The sequence below is a fragment of the Notolepis coatsorum genome (genome assembly GCF_963971535.1).
Source record: "Notolepis coatsorum genome assembly, chromosome: 10".
Lineage (NCBI taxonomy): Eukaryota > Metazoa > Chordata > Actinopteri > Aulopiformes > Paralepididae > Notolepis > Notolepis coatsorum.
Window position 1 is genome coordinate 114,652,495 of NC_140174.1, and position 17,789 is coordinate 114,670,283.

Here is a 17,789-nt window from a genome sequence, read left to right on the forward strand (position 1 = left end):
CCCACCTTCTCGCTCTCATACATTGACAAAACCAATGCTGATATGAGGACATGAAAATGGACATTTGTGAAATGTTCAAGTTCCTAAAGCATGTAATGTGTATTGCACTTTAACTTTTTGAATGTTTAATGTTAACATTTGTGATATTTGAATGTTCCTTACGAAGCTTGTAACCTACCGTGCCAAATGATTGACGGAGCTAGAGCCCCGGGAGTCGATGTTGTATTTGTACAACACTGTGTACTTCGGCGCACACCTCACATATCGGCATGTAACTCGAGAACCGCTGAACGGATTGTGTCACCTGAAATGGCTATCGACGGGCAATAAATAGGGCTTTAATTCGATATATATATTGTATTCAAATATATGCACACCCGAGCCGGTAAAGGTTGCCAAAGTGCAGGTGGGAAAATCTTCCACATGTGGGCCCTCGCATGTTAACATGTTTAACTTTTGTGATATTTGAATGAATTGAAGAATATTTTTGTTGACCACTTGAAAAGATTGTAATAAAAACATTGTTCAGTTTTCTTTTGTCTGAACTGCATTGTGTAACATTTTAAATAGACTTTTAACTACTCTCATCATTTGGGGCGACCATTTGTCATGCGGGGTAACCAAGGCCTAACAAAATTAATAGTTGGTTTCAGGTTGCCGACCGACCCTGCCGATTTAGATGCGACCCAATATATTTTATGAGTTTTTAAAAAAAATTATATAAAAAAAAAAAAAAAAAAAAACGATTTTCTTTTTTTTTAGAATAAAGTTTCATAGAAATCTTAGTCAAACATTTAGTATTATGGATATTAAACATGCTGGCAGAGTACATGCATCCATGTTGTTGTGAACATTTTAATTAAATAAAGAAATTCCCTATCCATAGTCGCCGTGGGAAAGAATAAAATAAAAAAATTAAATAAAATAAATTCCCTACCTACCCATGGCCAAACTGACAACCAACCTGAAACCAACTATTAATTTTGTTAGGCCCAATGATTGTCAATAACTGTACTAAATTCAAACTAGAATATCCATCAGTTTTGGCTCAAATATTAATCACTGGTATACTATGCTTAAGTGTATCTGCTATCTGTACACATTTTAAATCAGTTTTATGGGTTTTAGAGCAAATATGGGTATTGTAACTGCATTACGAGGGGGACACTGCCATTATAGAATAAACTTGTGAAATCATGGTTTACAAAAAATTAAAGGGCACACAAGCCTGTCTTTCTTAAGATGTATATTTAATTACTGATACCTGTTAAAATATTAGTAATGTTAAGGAAATATATACATTTTGAGATAAATTACGGTCGCCCCAAATGACTTTTATTAAGGCCATGTCCTATTCATTCAACTTTAAAAACACTAAAATCTCTTAATTTGGGTTTTTTGCATAAATGCATGTATACACTACATTCCAAATGTTTGAAAAATGGCCAAATATATCCTTATTTTTTGTATTTTAAAATTGGCCTATTGAAAAGTCTTATCCGTCAATGACCCATTTATATATATTTTTTTCAGATAATGGTTGAAGAAGTGCGTCTTTAGTCTACGGCGAAAGATTGGACGGGTTTCGGCTGTCCTAACTGGGGTGGGCAGTTCATTCCACCATTGTGGGGCAAGGACTGAGAATAGGCGGCTTCTCCTTGATGACCCTCCCGGAGCTCGGATAGGAGTGGGTCTGAGACGGCCAGAAGAGTACCAAACCATAGTTCTACCTCTTAAAAAGGGATAGTTCAGATTTCTGGAACCCTAGCCCTATTTCCTACTCACCAGAGTCCTTTCTCAGCACGAGCCATTGTGTTCCTCACATTAGCTCCGGCCAGTTAGACACAAACCAATGCAAAGTCAATGGGGTCGAGCTCCTGTCTGTACAAGCTGACTGAATACAACTGAAATCTACTTTGCACTGGCACTGGTTTATTTGGTTGAGAAAAAAGGTTGAGAACCACTGAAGTGATGGATCTGATCAGCACACTAACTAACAAGGACCAACTGTGTCAGAGACACGCATTACACAAGGTGTAAAAAGTCAGTGACAGACAGTCCTATGGGCAACACTAACTCACCCATCCCATCCATTCTACACTCACTGTAACACTAACTCACCCATCCCATCCATTCTACGCTCACTGTAACACTAACTCACCCATCCCATCCATTCTACGCTCACTGTAACTAGGGATGCCCCGATAGATCGGCCACCGATCGTTATCGGCCGATAATCAGTATAAATATGCGATCGGTGATCGGTGATAATGCTTTATTTTCGCCGATCGTCAAATCGCTGAGTTCTGTCTCAGACACCGGGTGGTGCGGCGTCTGCTCCTCCCTCCCGCACGCATGTAAACACGGGTCTAGTCTAGTGGGAACGGCCCGGGAGGACGGCGTCTCCCTGAGCTAACGTTAGCTACCGTTACAAAATGACCCAGTCAACTATTCACTTTTAGTTTAATACATGATGAGGCATTGTCTAACCCAGTGGTTCCCAAAGTCGGGGTCGCGACCCAAAGGTGGGCCGCGAACAGCCACGGGTGGGCCGCGAGATGATTAAAAAAAAAATTTTGTCAGGCCACTGAACTTAGAAGCAGGCCAGGACAGTGTTTCTAGTTGTATTCTAAAATTCTATTCTATTGTATTCTAAAATGTGACTATATGGTTTTATATTAACTTAATAAATAAACAAAAACAAAAAATCTACTTATTTCAATGAACATTTCAAACTAAATAACAGATTATGCACATAAAATGCTGAAAACAACCGAAGCAACAATAGTATTTTAATAAGGCTATTATTATTATCATTATTATTTTGCAACAAGTTAGCCCTCTCATAAATAGCACATATAAATGAATAACTAACTTGAAATAACTTAATAGGATTGAAGTGATATTTGGCTTAAAAAATCGGTCGCCTGGCAAAAAAAAAAAAAAAAAAAGCCAGACGATGTGCATTGGGCCGCGGCTCTCTGACGCCTTATTTTCTGGGCCCTGGCCTGAAAAGTTTGGGAACCCCTGGTCTAACCGAACGGTATCTAGCCGGCTAGCTACTGATAGCTCCTGATATCAACAAATGCTCCAGCAATAGTCTAGTAGAGACGTGTATGATACCACTGTTAGCTCATGTTAGCGCAAGTTAGTTCACTGTTCAAAACGAAATGTCCCATTGAACTAAATAATTCACTGAGGCGTTGTATTAACGTTATATATCCGGCTAGCAGTAGCTACAGATAGCTCCTGATATCAATGTCTTATAACACTGATTCGACGCGTATTCGAGCTGAGGGCTTGCTGAGCACAGTAACGTTATACCAATAGGGTCCAGCTGCAGCGCAGGAGAATCCTGGCCGTAGCTCGAGGCTACTCGAGTATAGGTCCAGCTGCAGCTCCGGAGAATCCTGGCCGTAGCTGGAGGCTACTTGAGTACACACAGACAGTGGAGCTTGTTGCGTGGTGGCGATGTCTCGCAGATAATACAAGTACAAGTCTAATTATATAATATATATATTTTATATTAAAAAAAATTATATAAAATAATTTAAAAAAAAATTTAATCAAAAACGATCGGTATCGGATCGGTATCGGCCGATATGGCTCACGGCGATCAGTGATCGGTATCGGTGGCAAAAAACGTGATCGGGGCATCCCTAACTGTAACACTAACTCACCCATTCCATCCATTCTACACTCACTGTCTGTAACACTAACTCACCCATCCCATCCATTGCACACACATCCACATGCACACACTCGCTTTAAACATTCACCCTCAACATTCACTTTAGACACGACACCATAAACATCACACCATATATGATCTATTTATTACTCAAATATTTGCACTACCTTACATTTTTGCATTTTGTTTGGTCTTTATTCTTTTTAACTTTTTTTTTACTGTATGAAGCATCAGAATCTCAGGAGGCTCATACAGAACCAAGCATTTCACTGTAATGTACATGTACCATATGTGACAAATAAAACAAATAAAACAAACTTTTCGAAAACCAGCTTGATGAAAAAGGGTCAAACGGGCAGAACCAGGGGGACGCCAACGGACCGGCATGCGTGCAAATGATCAAATAACCAGCCGCTCGGATAAACCCTCATCCCCTGAGAACCCCCGGCCTGGAATAACGCAGGCTACCTAAATTAATCTGTGCAGAGAGACTTGTCATTGTATTGGGACACTGAATCTGGTGTGTTACTGGGCCACGCACATCAGTACGCTAGCACAGTGGCCCGGCCACCTGGAGATATAAAATCCAATTACTGAAGTAAGCCCAGACAGCGTGGCTGGCAAGGTACATTACATCATGTCTGATGGGTCACTTTCCATGCCGCAGGACAGGGCATACATACATACACTATACACTACAGGACAGATAATATAGACACTAGAGCAGTGTTTCTCAACTGGTGGGTCGCGACCCAAAAGTGGGTCGCGGGGCCATTTTGAGTGGGTCGCGGATGTGTGTAGTAAAAAAAAAAAAAATTAAATACATTTTTTTTTTACTACCTATATTTGTGAAAGTGGCTTCTCAGCTCTGGTCCAGCTGAAGACAAAGCGGAGGAACAGATTGGACATTGAGCATGACCTCAGAGTTGCTTTGTCTACCATCACCCCAGACTTTGAGACTTGTCAGGAGCAAACAACATCCCCAGTTATCCCATTAGTTCCCTGCATGTTAAGCTAAGAAGTCTGCTAAGAAGAATATATTATTTATTATTATTATTATTTAATTTCATTGTGTTTTTAGCCCTTAGTTGCACTTTTGTTGCAACCCCAGTCCCCAGTTATCCCATTAGTTCCCCCAAACGTAGGTCTGTTATGTTAAGCTAAGAAATCTGCTAAGAAGCATATTATTTATTATTATTTTATTTCATTGGGTTTTTAGCCCTAGTTGCACTTTTGTTGCAACCCCAGTTATCCCATTAGTTCCCCCAAACGTAGGTCTGTTATGTTAAGCTAAGAAATCTGCTAAGAAGCATATTATTTATTATTATTTTATTTCATTGGGTTTTTAGCCCTAGTTGCACTTTTGTTGCAACCCCAGTTATCCCATTAGTTCCCCCAAACTTAGGTATGTTATGTTAAGCTAAGAAGTCTGCTAAGAAGCATAATTATTTAATTTCATTGGGTTTTTAGCCCTAGTTGCACTTTTGTTGCAACCCCAGTTATCCCATTAGTTCCCCCAAACTTAGGTATGTTAAGCTAAGAAGTCTGCTAAGAAGCATAATTATTAAATTTCATTGGGTTTTTAGCCCTAGTTGCACTTTTGTTGCACTTTGTGTTTATTTCATGTTTTGAAAGATTGCGTATTACTGCAATATTTTTTAATTTTTTTACATAAATCATAGTGGTTAAAAATGTTGGGTCGCGACTTAATGACTAAGGAAAATGTTGGGTCCCGAGGCTAGACCAGTTGAGAACCACTGCACTAGAGCATACACTATACACTGCTGGACAGAGCATATACATAATAATAATTAATTTTATTTGTATAGCGCTTGTTCTCAAGAACCCGAAGTCGCTGACAGTAGGCAGAGAAACAAAGAAACGAAAAAGGAACATAAGACCACGGGGGAAAACAGGGAAAACAGCAGGATACACAGAAACATAAAGCCACAGTAACAAAGATCAAAACAGGTTGGAGGTGGGGGGGGGGGGGGGGTTAAGGTTGGGGAAGGTTGAAGGCTAGGGACAACAGGTGGGTTTTGAGGCGGGATTTGAAGGTGGAGAGTGTGGGGGAGTCTCTCTGATGGTCTGAGGGAGGGAGTTCCAGAGTCATACACTATACACTGCAGGACAGAACATATACATACACTATACGATAGGATCCACAGGCGGCCGCACCAACCAGCTGAGCTAAAGGGTAGAGCCAATTATGAATTGGATAATGCAGAGGCTGTTAGTAGAGGCAGAACTAGCGAGCCGTTAATATAGAGAGATGAAAACAATACGTTATTTCGATTGATATGAATTGGATAATGCAGGCTGTTAGTAGAGGCAGGACTAGTGAGCAGGCTGCAGACTGTTAGTAGAGTTGGGCGTGCAGAACTGGCGTAGTTAAGGGGGGGCGTGTAGGTCAGTGGCCAATCAGAGCGCAAAACTCGAACGCGGAAGCAGGAGTTGTTTGGGCTTCGAATAGACACATACGGACCACTAGCCGCCTGGCTGTTGGGCCAAAAACACCTCTTAGGCGAGTCAATCTATGAAAAAAAAGCACTTAACCCAAAATTGATACAAAAGGTTTTTCGATGGATTCCGATAGTATTGGGCGTGCTAAATAACATACTAAAAGTCGACCAAAATCGACCCCCCCGAAAGCCGCCATTTCCAAGATGGCGTCCCAGATGGCGGTGGAGATATTAAAATGGCTATATCTCAAATTGAGAATATGGTGCAAAGGATTTCTCAACTGATTCTGGTACCTCTGGGCATGTTCACTAACATACTAAAAATCTAGGAAAATACACCTCCGAGAAAGGCTTAATTTTCAAGATGGCGTCCAAAATGGCGGCAGACCAAGCTTAAAATGGCTATATATCTCAATAGAAAAAAATATATAACTATGATTTTTCACTTGATTCTGGTACCTCTAGACATGCTTGTGAACATACTAAAAATCTAGGAAAATACACCTTCCGGAAAGGCATCATTTTCAAGATGGCGTCCAAACTGGCGCCCAGGAGCTTAAAATGACTATACAAATACAAATAGCTTACTAAAAAAGGTGTTTGCACTCTCCAGCTCTCAAGCTAGCATAGTTGAAGCTAGGGCTGGGCGATATAACGATAACGATAAATATCGCGATATATTTTAATAATCGATATCGAATATCGAAATTAAAAAAAAATCGAAAAATCGTTTTTTTTTTTTATTTTATTTTTTCCTGCAACAGGGCAGTTTTAAAACCAGAGACAGTGGACAGACTTGTCTTTCTTGCCTGCAACTTAAAGTAATGGCTTTGCTTGTCCAAATGACAATACTGACCAAATTCAGATTTCTTTTTCTCTTGTCCATTTATTTTGTTTGCTTTCTAATTTAAAATACATTTTGAAACCGTCTGTACACAGTAGGCTATGTGTGCTAGCAGAACTAGACTCCAGTCACGAGTCACAGTGCACATGTTTGTCCACCAAAAAAGCGCCAAAAGATAGAAAATAAACTAGCAGAGCCAGAACTGTTCAACTCCTCTGGAGCCACAGCCAGCAGAGAAGCCGGTTTACTTTAGCTTTTAAACCAGCTGCAGCCTGAGAACTGGAGTGTGAGGGGATGTAACACTAAAGATGGCAGCAATGACAAAGAATTGCTGCAAAATAAACATACATCTGTTGTTAAAAAAAAAAAAACATTTTTTTTATACTTATAACAATTCGATAATTATCGATATCGAGAAATAAAATAAAATTATCATATCGTTATCGCGATATGATTTTTTTCCATATCGCCCAGCCCTAGTTGAAGCCTTCTTTTTGACCATTATAGTTGTTATAGTTAGAGGTGTTTGCACTCTCCAGCTCCCAAACTACCATCGTTGAAGCCTTCTTTTTCTGAATCAGTTTCTTTCTTTCTTTTCTGACCTAGTCCTGTGTTTGGGCATGCCTGGGCGTGTCTGACCTGGCAGTAGGGGTGCACCGATATATCGGTCGGGTATCGGTATCGGCCGATAAGTGCCTTGTTGACTGCTATCGGCCGATAAGCTCAAATGTGCCGATAGCAGTCGCCGATAACTAACCATCCATTTGTGTAGCGTCGAAAGGCAAAAAAAATTAATTCACTCGCGACCTACCTGCACAACGCCCGCCGTCCCCCCCACACACACACACAAGCTACTGCATCAAAGTTACTATTTATGATTAACAAGGCATTCGTTTTGTGGCATTAACGTTATATAGTTAGTGTTACACGGACAATAACATCAGCATATTATTATTACCCATAGCAGCAAGGCATTACTCCGAGTCCGTTCATAGCCGGGAGGCAGAAGACTAACGTTACTGGTGAAAATGTGATTTACGTTGGAATACTCCTTTGCCAACTTGCTGTACTTTGCTTGCAGGTCTGCAGCCATTATTACTGGATTAAGAATAGCCCCAACTTTAGCCAACGTAACGTTATGGCTAAACCTTTAACATTAGTTAACCCTAGCTTTCGGTTAGCTGTTCAATGTTAATAACACAACCAGGGGAGGAAATTAGGCCACTTTACTCGCCAATTGCGAGTATTTTTTACGTTTGGCGAGTAATTCATGAAGAGCACTCGCCAGTCTGGCGAGTACTAGTAATTACAAAACAAAACAAAAAAATCATTCTGCAATCTGCTGATTCGCTCACTGACACAAACCGAACTCTGACTCCCCCCTTGATTCCTCCCATTTGCGCCACATAATAATCAGACCATAACCAATGAACATCATCGTTGTACAGATGCGCTCTAAGCTCCTCCAATGAACACTCGTTTTCTAGAAGATGCCGCCCATCTAGGGGAAGTGGACAGACCACTGCGCGCAGACCTACAAACTCCTGCCACCGGCAGCCGGCTTGACAACGTAGACAAACTTACAAAAACACATGAGTGGATGAAAATAATTGCATGTAGAGTCGTCGCTTTCGGATATCGGTGCGGTCTGACATGGGGGCGAACAACAGCACGCGACGCGTCTCCTTCGAGTCGGATGAGAATGACAAGTCAACCAGCAATGCATTAGCCGGCTAGCTACCTAGCATGTAACAAGCTACCATAACGCGCATTCAACATAGTGGACGACTATACTGAGCGGCTTTGCTTAAATGCAGCCGAGTGACATTTTATTATTACCGGGTTTCCCAGCATATCACCACTCGCCCATATGCCCTTCACAACGGTGATGTTGTCATATTTGGCATTCAGAACACACCTGCTGAACCCCTAGCGTTGTCGATTCGGTTCCAATGTATTGTCATCTTACAGCACAAGTACAGTACAACCAGAATACATTTGGCATACAACCAGAGTGCAAATGTAACAAGTCAAGTTCAAGTTGTTTTATTTAGCTATTACATTACAGTGAAATGCTTGGTTCTTTCACTGCCCAACCCAGTATTGATTGATTGATTGAAAACTTTATTAACAGATTGCAGAATGGGTACAATACAGTACAGCTCAATACACACAATTGTTAAGGGGATGCAGACCAGAGAAGGACTTTAGTCTTGTTTACATCAGGGTCCCCCATTTCAGTCCTGTTTGCTTAATGCCTTGTCCACTTCCTCCACACTCCAATATGTTATGATGAATTGAAAATGGGGGACCCTGATGTAAACAAGACGAAAGTCTTTCTCTGGTCTGCATCCCCTTAACAATTGTATGTATTGAACTGTACTGTACCCATTCTGCAATCTGTTAATAAACTTTTCAATCAATCAATCCCTTCAACCCTGCTCCTGTCAAACCTGCTCTTTCCATTCCCTCCATCATGTCCCCCCTTTCTGATGAATATTTCCTGCACTTAAGAGTCAGACACACATTCCTAGTAGTTGAGCTGTGATGAATGAAAACTTTATTTAACAGATTGCAGAATGGGTACAGTACAGTATGGCTCAATACATGCAATTGTTAAGGGGATGCAGACCAGAGAAAGACTTTCGTCTTGTTTACATCAGGGTCCCCCATTTTCAATTCATTTTCAATTCATCATTCAGTATAACCTAGACCAGCCCAACCCAGCATCTTTCACTGCCCAGTTCAGCCCAACCCAGTCCAGAATAGTTCCCTCTTTCATGTTAATATGTGATTTAATGATGTAATATTTTGAAGAGTAGAGACAGTGTGATTAATTTACTATGATTGAAAATCAATTTAGACGAAGACGTACAAAGAAGTAATTATCACAATTAGCGTTTTTTTTTGTCTGGTAAAAAATCTATTTGGCTGGTAAAAAAAATCAGATACCCGCCAGTTGGCTGGTAAGCCAAAAAGTTAGTTTCCTCCCCTGAACACAACCAAGCGAATCCATCAGAGCTCCCCATCAACACCGCTCTGTCGGGAGGATGGCATTTAAGAAAGTATCTGCTGTTAAAATGACACAAACATTCGTTTTGTGGCATTAACGTTATTATAGTTAGTTACACGTTCAATTACATCAGCATAGTATTTACCCGAAGATAGCAAGCAAGCCGTGCATAGCTCGGTTACATTCCGTTGCTCATTCCGTACCCAACTACACATTCTGCAATCTGTTAATAAAGTTTTCAACCAGACAAATGTATAGAAAGGCTTTGTTTTATTATAAAATTTGTTGCAGTAAAATCATTGTGTCTCGTTTGGCCATCCTGTGGAGCGCGCTGGTCGGCGGGCACTGCCGGGCAGCTAACGTATTAGCTTGTTGTGGTTCTAAGTTTGACTCGCATTCTCACAAGCAGATCAATGGCGGCATGCCCCGAAGTAGAAAAATGAATAAACGCTTGGTGGTAAGCAGGAGGTGGGTGCTAGCGGTGTGGCGTAATTGGCCGAATCGACTGTCAATCAAAATGGTTCCATTGCATTGGTTGAAAGCTCTGGTTGAGAAAATAGTATCCCTCTGCAGGCCGCCAGACGATACTGGGAGAGGGATCAGTGATACCATAAACATATTTCTTGATGTTTCCTTTTTTAAGTAAGTAAAGAGGCCTACAAATACAAACACACATACAAATATACAGTAGTTTCATTAAAAAAAATTAAAAAAAATTAAAAAAAAAATTTAAAAAAAAATTTAAAAAAAAATAAAAAAAATTAAAAATACTTATTTTTTGCCACAATTATCGGTATCGGTATCGGTATCGGCCGATTGTGTTAGTTGAACAATCGGTATCGGTATCGGTGGCCAATTTTCATATCGGTGCACCCCTACCTGGCAGTGTTATTTAAGCCCCAGTTTCATTCTAGTCTTTGACAGAGGTGTTTGCACTCTCAGCTCTCAAGCTAGCATAGTTGAAGCCTTCTTTTTTACCATTATAGTTGTTATAGTTAGAGGTGTTTGCACTCTCCAGCTCCCAAACTACCATCGTTGAAGCCTTCTTTTTCTGAATCAGTTTCTTTCTTTCTTTTCTGACCTAGTCCTGTGTTTGGGCATGCCTGGGCGTGTCTGACCTGGCAGTGTTATTTAAGCTCCAGTTTCATTCTAGTCTTTGACAGAGGTGTTTGCACTCTCAGCTCCCAAACTACCATAGTTGAAGCCTTCTTTTTCTGAATCAGTTTCTTTCTTTCTTTTCTGACCTAGTCCTGTTCCGAGGTTCAGAATTAATGAACTGAATCTTGTGCAGAGGTCAAAAGTTGTGATAATAGATTATCACTTTGCCAAACACTTTTGCAGAGACACCACATTTAAAGAACTTCCAAGACTTGCAGAATGTAACAAGATGGTTGATCTGCTTTGGGAGTTATCGTTCAATTTCAAACAGCCTGCACCTGATTGGCAGGGGATGATGCACATTATTCATAAGGGAGATGAACATCCAGGGCAGTCTTCAGTGAGATACTTACCAATGATAGACATGTACTCCGGAGACAAAACATGCATTCTGTCAACACTGGAGTTCATTTGTGGTCTGGCATCCAAACACCACCTTGCCCCAGTAGTTACATTTGACCAACCCCTATATTGGAAAGCAGCAGAGATAATCCTAGATTCACCACAGTGCAGTCACCTCAAGTCCTTTGTCCTGCTCCTAGGAGGATTTCACACATTTTTGAATTTGCTAGGAGCAATTGGTACACTGATGGACGGTACAGGACTTAAGGACATTCTAGGGGTAGTCTATGGGGAGAACTCAGTAGCCCATATGATGACAGGCAAATCAGTTCAGAGAGCATTCCGTGGCCATCTTCTGGTTGACAAATGTCTTAACCGCATGATAATATCAGAAATGGTAGATGATAGTCATGAATTTGCAGCAATGGTTGAACAGTCTGAAGCAATGTATACCTCAATAGTTAAGGGTGAAATGCCATTGGAAACAGTGTTCACATCAGAGACCCTCATTACAATAAATGAAGAGCTGGGAAAAAGGAAGATGGAACTGTGTGCTAGATCCAAAACTAGTCAGTTGTGGCTAAATTACCAACACATGTTAGAAGTTGCTAGGTCACTGATAACAGCAGATCGCACAGGTTCCTGGCTTTTGCACCTACGCGCTGTTTCTGAATGCATGCCGATATTCGCTGCGGCTGGGCATTACAATTACTTGAAATCGGCACACTTTTATGTCCAAGAGATGAGTCAGCTTCACATCAACCACCCAGATGTCTTCAGACAATTTGAAAAGGGTTTTCATGTTATCTGTCGCAGCAGCCAATCATGGGCAGGCCTCAGCTCAGATCTTGTAATCGAAACAACATTGATGAGGTCATTGAAGACTACAGGAGGGATGACACATGGAAGTGGAATGACCGACAATCAGAGATCCCTTTGGACAATGTCAAAGGGCATAACATCAGAGTATAACACCGCAATGCAGGAGTTCTCAAACCAGACATACACAACATCAGAACAGCACAAGGATTCAACAGAGGCAAGGATGAAAAGGGATGCTGCTGACCTGGAGAAGATCACTTCAAAACTTGCTATATGTTCACCTTTCTCTCCAGACTCTTCTTTAAGGAATGTTGTTACAGGTGTTGTCGCTGAGGATGGAGTGAACGTGCATGATTATGACTCTGTTGGACGCAACATCATGCACAAAATGATCGGACAGCCGGCATTCACATTTTCATTTAGTAGAAAGGATAAAGCCATAACCCTTGGACAAAAATCGTCTATCAAGGTTGCTCCTGATCGAATCATTGATTCTGCACTTCTTTTTCAACGTTTCCTTATTGTACGTTTCCAAACTGGAGAGCTGTCATTGGAGGAGGTTATGCGTTACGAACTCAGTCCTTTCCCTCCTGCCCTCTTTGAAGCCGGAAACGTCTTCCGCAAAGCTGATAAACCACAACTAGCGCACGCGATCTGTGATCATGCAAGTGATGCAATCCTAGATTCTGTACCAGAAACGGAGCATTATGTTCTTGATGGTGGTTCACTCCTTCACCGAATACAATGGAAGCACGGACAAAGCTATGGTAAAATTGCACAGTCATATGCAGACTTCACCATCCAACATTATGGCTCAGCTACAACCATTGTGTTTGATGGCTATGAGGATGGGCCATCCATTAAAGACAACACACATCAAAGAAGAGGAAACAATATTCATCCCATTGTCAACTTCACTGCTGAGACAGAGTTCTCAGGTAAGAAGGAGGAGTTCCTGTCAAGAGATCTGAATAAACAGAAACTGATCCACATGATAAGTGATGAACTGAAAGAACGGGATTGCACTGTGGTCAATTCACTTGGAGATGCTGATGTAGACATAGTAAGGGCCGCAGTGGGATCATCTCTTCTTCACACCACGACGCTGATTGGAGAAGATACTGAGTGATCTCCTCATCTTACTTCTTTACTATGCACAGAGAGATAGCAAGGGCCTTTATTTCAGATCAGACAAGTCGAAAGCTGATGGCAGTTTTAAAGTGTACGCCATAAACCATTTGAAAGAAGTACTCGGACAGGATGTGTGTTCTCAGTTGCTGTTCATCCATGCTGTGACTGGCTGTGACACAACTTCCCGGATCTTCGGAGTTGGCAAAAAGACAGCATTCCAAAAACTTGTAAAAGGGGATCCTGTCCTTCAGGCTTGTGCCAATGCATTCACTGTACCAAACCAGACAACAGATGTGATCGATGACCTTGGGTGCCAAGCAATGGCTGTCTTTTTTGGTGGAAAGTGCACAGATTCGCTTGCAAAAATGAGATATAACATTTTCAGCAAGAAGGTTGTCTCAGCTTCATCAACGGTAACGCCTGAACGTCTACCACCAACTGAATCTGCTACCAAATTCCACTGTTGTAGAGCATACTACCAGGTCATGGTCTGGATGGGAACAGATGATGGTATAGATGCTCTAGACTGGGGCTGGAACCTGCAGGACAATAGATTTGTCCCACTCATGTCAACAATGAATGCTGCTCCAGACAGTCTCTTGAAGGTCATTCATTGTAACTGTACCACTGCCTGGAAGACACTTCGCTGCTCATGCAGAAAATATGGACTACCTTGTACTACTGTCTGTGGAGTGGACCATGTCAACTTCATGAATGTGACAATCCACATAACAAGTTTCTCCCAGAGGATCCTGAAGATGATGATGAGTAGGCCTAAAGACCACAATAAGTGGGTCATTTATTTTGTGTTCAACACCAAAGCCAGCTTTCTAGGTTGAATATAATAACCAATTTTAATTTTAGCCAAAATAAGCTACAGGCAGCCATTTTGATGATGCAAATGATGCATTCCTAGCAGATATATTTAGCTAGATATTTTGCTCGTTATTAATGTATAGAGGTGCCAGAATCAGTGTATAAATCCTTTAGAAATGTTTTCCCATTTGAGATACAGGCAGTCTAAGCTCCCAGTCGTCATTTTGGACACCATTTTGAAAATTAAGCCTCTTCGGAAGGTGTATTTCCCTAAAACTTTAGTATGTCTAGGGGTACTTGGGGTACCAGAATCAAATGACAAAATCATTTATATAATTTTTAGATTGACATATATATAGCCATTTTAAGCTTGGCCAGCCGCAATTTGACGCCATCTTGAAAATGAAGCCTTTCTGGAAGGTGTATTTTCCTAGATTTTTAGTATGTTAGTGAGCATACCCAGAGGTACCAGAATCAGTTGAGAAATCCTTTGCACCATTTTCTTAATTTGAGATATAGCCATTTTAATTGCCCCGGCGCCATCTGGGACGCCATCTTGGAAATGACGGCTTTCGGAGGGGTCGATTTTGGTCGACTTTTAGTATGTTATTTAGCACGCCCAATACTACCAGAATCCATTGAAAAACCTTTTGTATACATTTTTTTGGGGTTAAACCATATATTGACTCGCCTGAATGAATGAATGAAAACTTTATTTAACAGATTGCAGAATGGGTACAATACAGTACGGCTCAATACATACAATTGTTAAGGGGATGCAGACCTGAGAAAGACGTTTGTCTTGTTTCCATCAGGGTCCCCCATTTTCATTTCATATAGACATTTATGACATACACAACATACATGACATTTATGGCATAGGGACATATAGGTATTTAGTACTGATACATTTGTGACATAAGCGGTATTCAAATATACAGTACTGTTACCCCTAGATCCTGACAGAGTATATACATATGATGGGGAGGGGACTGTACATTAGGAGGGGGTGGGTGGGTGGGAGGGAAATATACATACGGCGGGGAGGGAATATATACATGCGGTGGGGAGGAGACTGTCTATTAGGAGGTGGTGGGGGTTTTGGGCATTTACGGTGGCCAGTTTCGAATTGCAGCCTCCCGTAGGTGCTCTTTAAGAGCGGTTTTGAATGTGGGCAGGGATTCACATTCCTTTACAGCTTTGGGTAGGGCGTTCCACATTGTTGTGGCATAATTGCGAAACGTGTTTAGTCCCTTGTTTGAGCCGAATCTGGGTTTAACATGATTTGTTGAGCTTCCTCTGGTGTAGTGGTTGTGGTATTCACTGACCTTTGGGAAGTATTTTGACATGTACATGGGCACCCTGGTCGTATAGTGTATCTTGAAGACCAGGCCCATTGCAAGTTGCTGTACTCTGTCGTCTACTCTAAGCCATCCTAGGTTGTCAAAGTGGGCAGGGGTGAGGTGGGTTCTGGGGTTCAGGTCAAGTAGTAGCCTATCTCCCAGAGTCTTAACCCTTTCACTGCCGCACTACCAAACGGTTAACCCTTTCACTGCGACAATACACAGAAGGTTAACCGTCGGTAGTGTGATAGTAAAGGGTTAACCTTCTGTAGTGTGGCAGTGAAAAGGGTTAACCCTTTCACTGCAACACGACCGTCGGTTGTGTGATAGTAAAGGCCGGGTTAACCTTCTGTTGTGTGGCAGTGAAAGGGTTAAAACGATATATATATTAAAAAGGAAAGGGTCCCACCTCCTCTATCGAAACACACTCACTCCATCGAGCCTGGTGGATGGATGGATGGACGGATGGATGGATAAGAAGCACCACGAGTCCATCACAAGGGCATAATAACGTCATGTGACGTAAACACAGGCTGCTGGACTCGCCACAATGCAATCATGACAACAACCCGGTTTATCATTGACGACAACAACACACACTGCAGGCTGCTGCACCTCGCTTCGTCTCTCAACGCATGATCAATAATTCAACGTTTGAATGAAAGGACACCGAAGCTCACACCGACCGGGCGATATCTAATACAGCAGGATCAATGACATGCATAAACAAAACATCACACACACACACACACGAGATGGTTGCAAGTTACTCCCAGTCCCTCCCCTTTATTAAAATGTGTAAATGTTGCTGGAATAGCATACGATGCTCTTAATTAGTAGTAATTGATTACATAACATGCATGATACAAAGTAATTGTTCTCTACAACAACACTACAAAAAATTCTTATTGTGGGGTACGTCGAACGTCATCTCTCTTGGCCAATCGATAGATAATAGCAATAATAATAACAATGACACGTACATGCTACGATTCGATGATAAGCAGCCATGCAACCAAAAAATAAGTAAGAAAAACAGATGACCGAGAGAAATACACACAATGTTTATTAACCCTTTCACTGCCGCACTACTACCAAAACGGTTAACCCTTTCCACTGCGACGATGCACACAGAAGGTTAACCCTTTCACTGCCACAACAGGACGACAGCCGGTTAACCCTTTCACTGTCACACACGACAGAAGGTTAACCCTATACTATATCACACAACCGTGGGGTTAACCTTCTGTTCGTGTGGCCAGTGAAAGGGTTTATTAATATCGATAATAAATAATAATAACTCACGTAGTGCTCGTAGAATTTGGACATCCTGGGTTTGCCATGGTTGTTGAATATCAGGATGGCTTTTATCATGATGATGCCGGCTGTGTTGTGGTGGAACTAACAGACCATCCACTGAACCCAGATCCTCCTCGCCGGGATGTGGACACAGAAGCTCGGAGAGGCTAGATGCTACAGGCTACTTCTCCATCCTGATCCTCCTCTCTGTGCGGAAACACGACGCGTCACAACCTCCTCTCTGTGCGGAAACACGACGCGTCACAACCTCCTCTCTGTGCGGAAACACGACGCGTCAAAACCTCCTCTCTGTGCGGAAACACGACGCGTCACAACCATACAACCATACAACCATAGATATATTTCTATGCATACAACCATAGATATGCATACAACCATAGATATATATAGAACACTAGATAGCTTGCCCGCGCTGCCGGCCAATGGAGAGCGACGTCACTGAACCGCCGCCATCTTGCTCCAGTTAGCCTTGAGTGAGAGTGAGTGAGCTGCACAGACAAAAATACTCATAACTCGCTGAAATATTGACGGATTTACAAACGGTTTGGTTTATTACAAGCATTATTAACGTGGCTATGATTCAAGCGGTTTGTAAAAAAAACATCTTTAAACTTTTTTTTATATAAGTATGCAGTATCATAACTATGTATTAAATGTAAATGTAAATAACTACATCTTTGATGTTTATAGCAAACCAACCCGTTTGTAAATCCGTCAATATTTCAGCGAGTTATGAGTATTTTTGTCTGTGCAGCTCACTCACTCTCACTCAAGGCTAACTGGAGCAAGATGGCGGCGGTTCAGTGACGCTGGTGACTCCGCCTTAAGCTATCTAGTGTTCTATAGA

At 41.6% G+C, this 17,789-nt stretch overlaps 1 protein-coding gene across 1 annotated transcript in view; it reads right to left on the reverse strand.

Moving 5' to 3' along the window:
- The window catches only part of ap3s1 (adaptor related protein complex 3 subunit sigma 1), a 99,222-nt gene extending 82,077 nt beyond the window's left edge, over positions 1-17,145 (reverse strand). The window contains exon 1 of the mRNA XM_084323247.1: positions 16,928-17,145. Within this exon, the coding sequence (XP_084179373.1) occupies positions 16,928-16,996 (69 nt within the window). The 5' untranslated portion in view covers positions 16,997-17,145. The remainder of the gene's footprint in view (positions 1-16,927) is intronic.
- Positions 17,146-17,789: the final 644 nt, after the last annotated feature.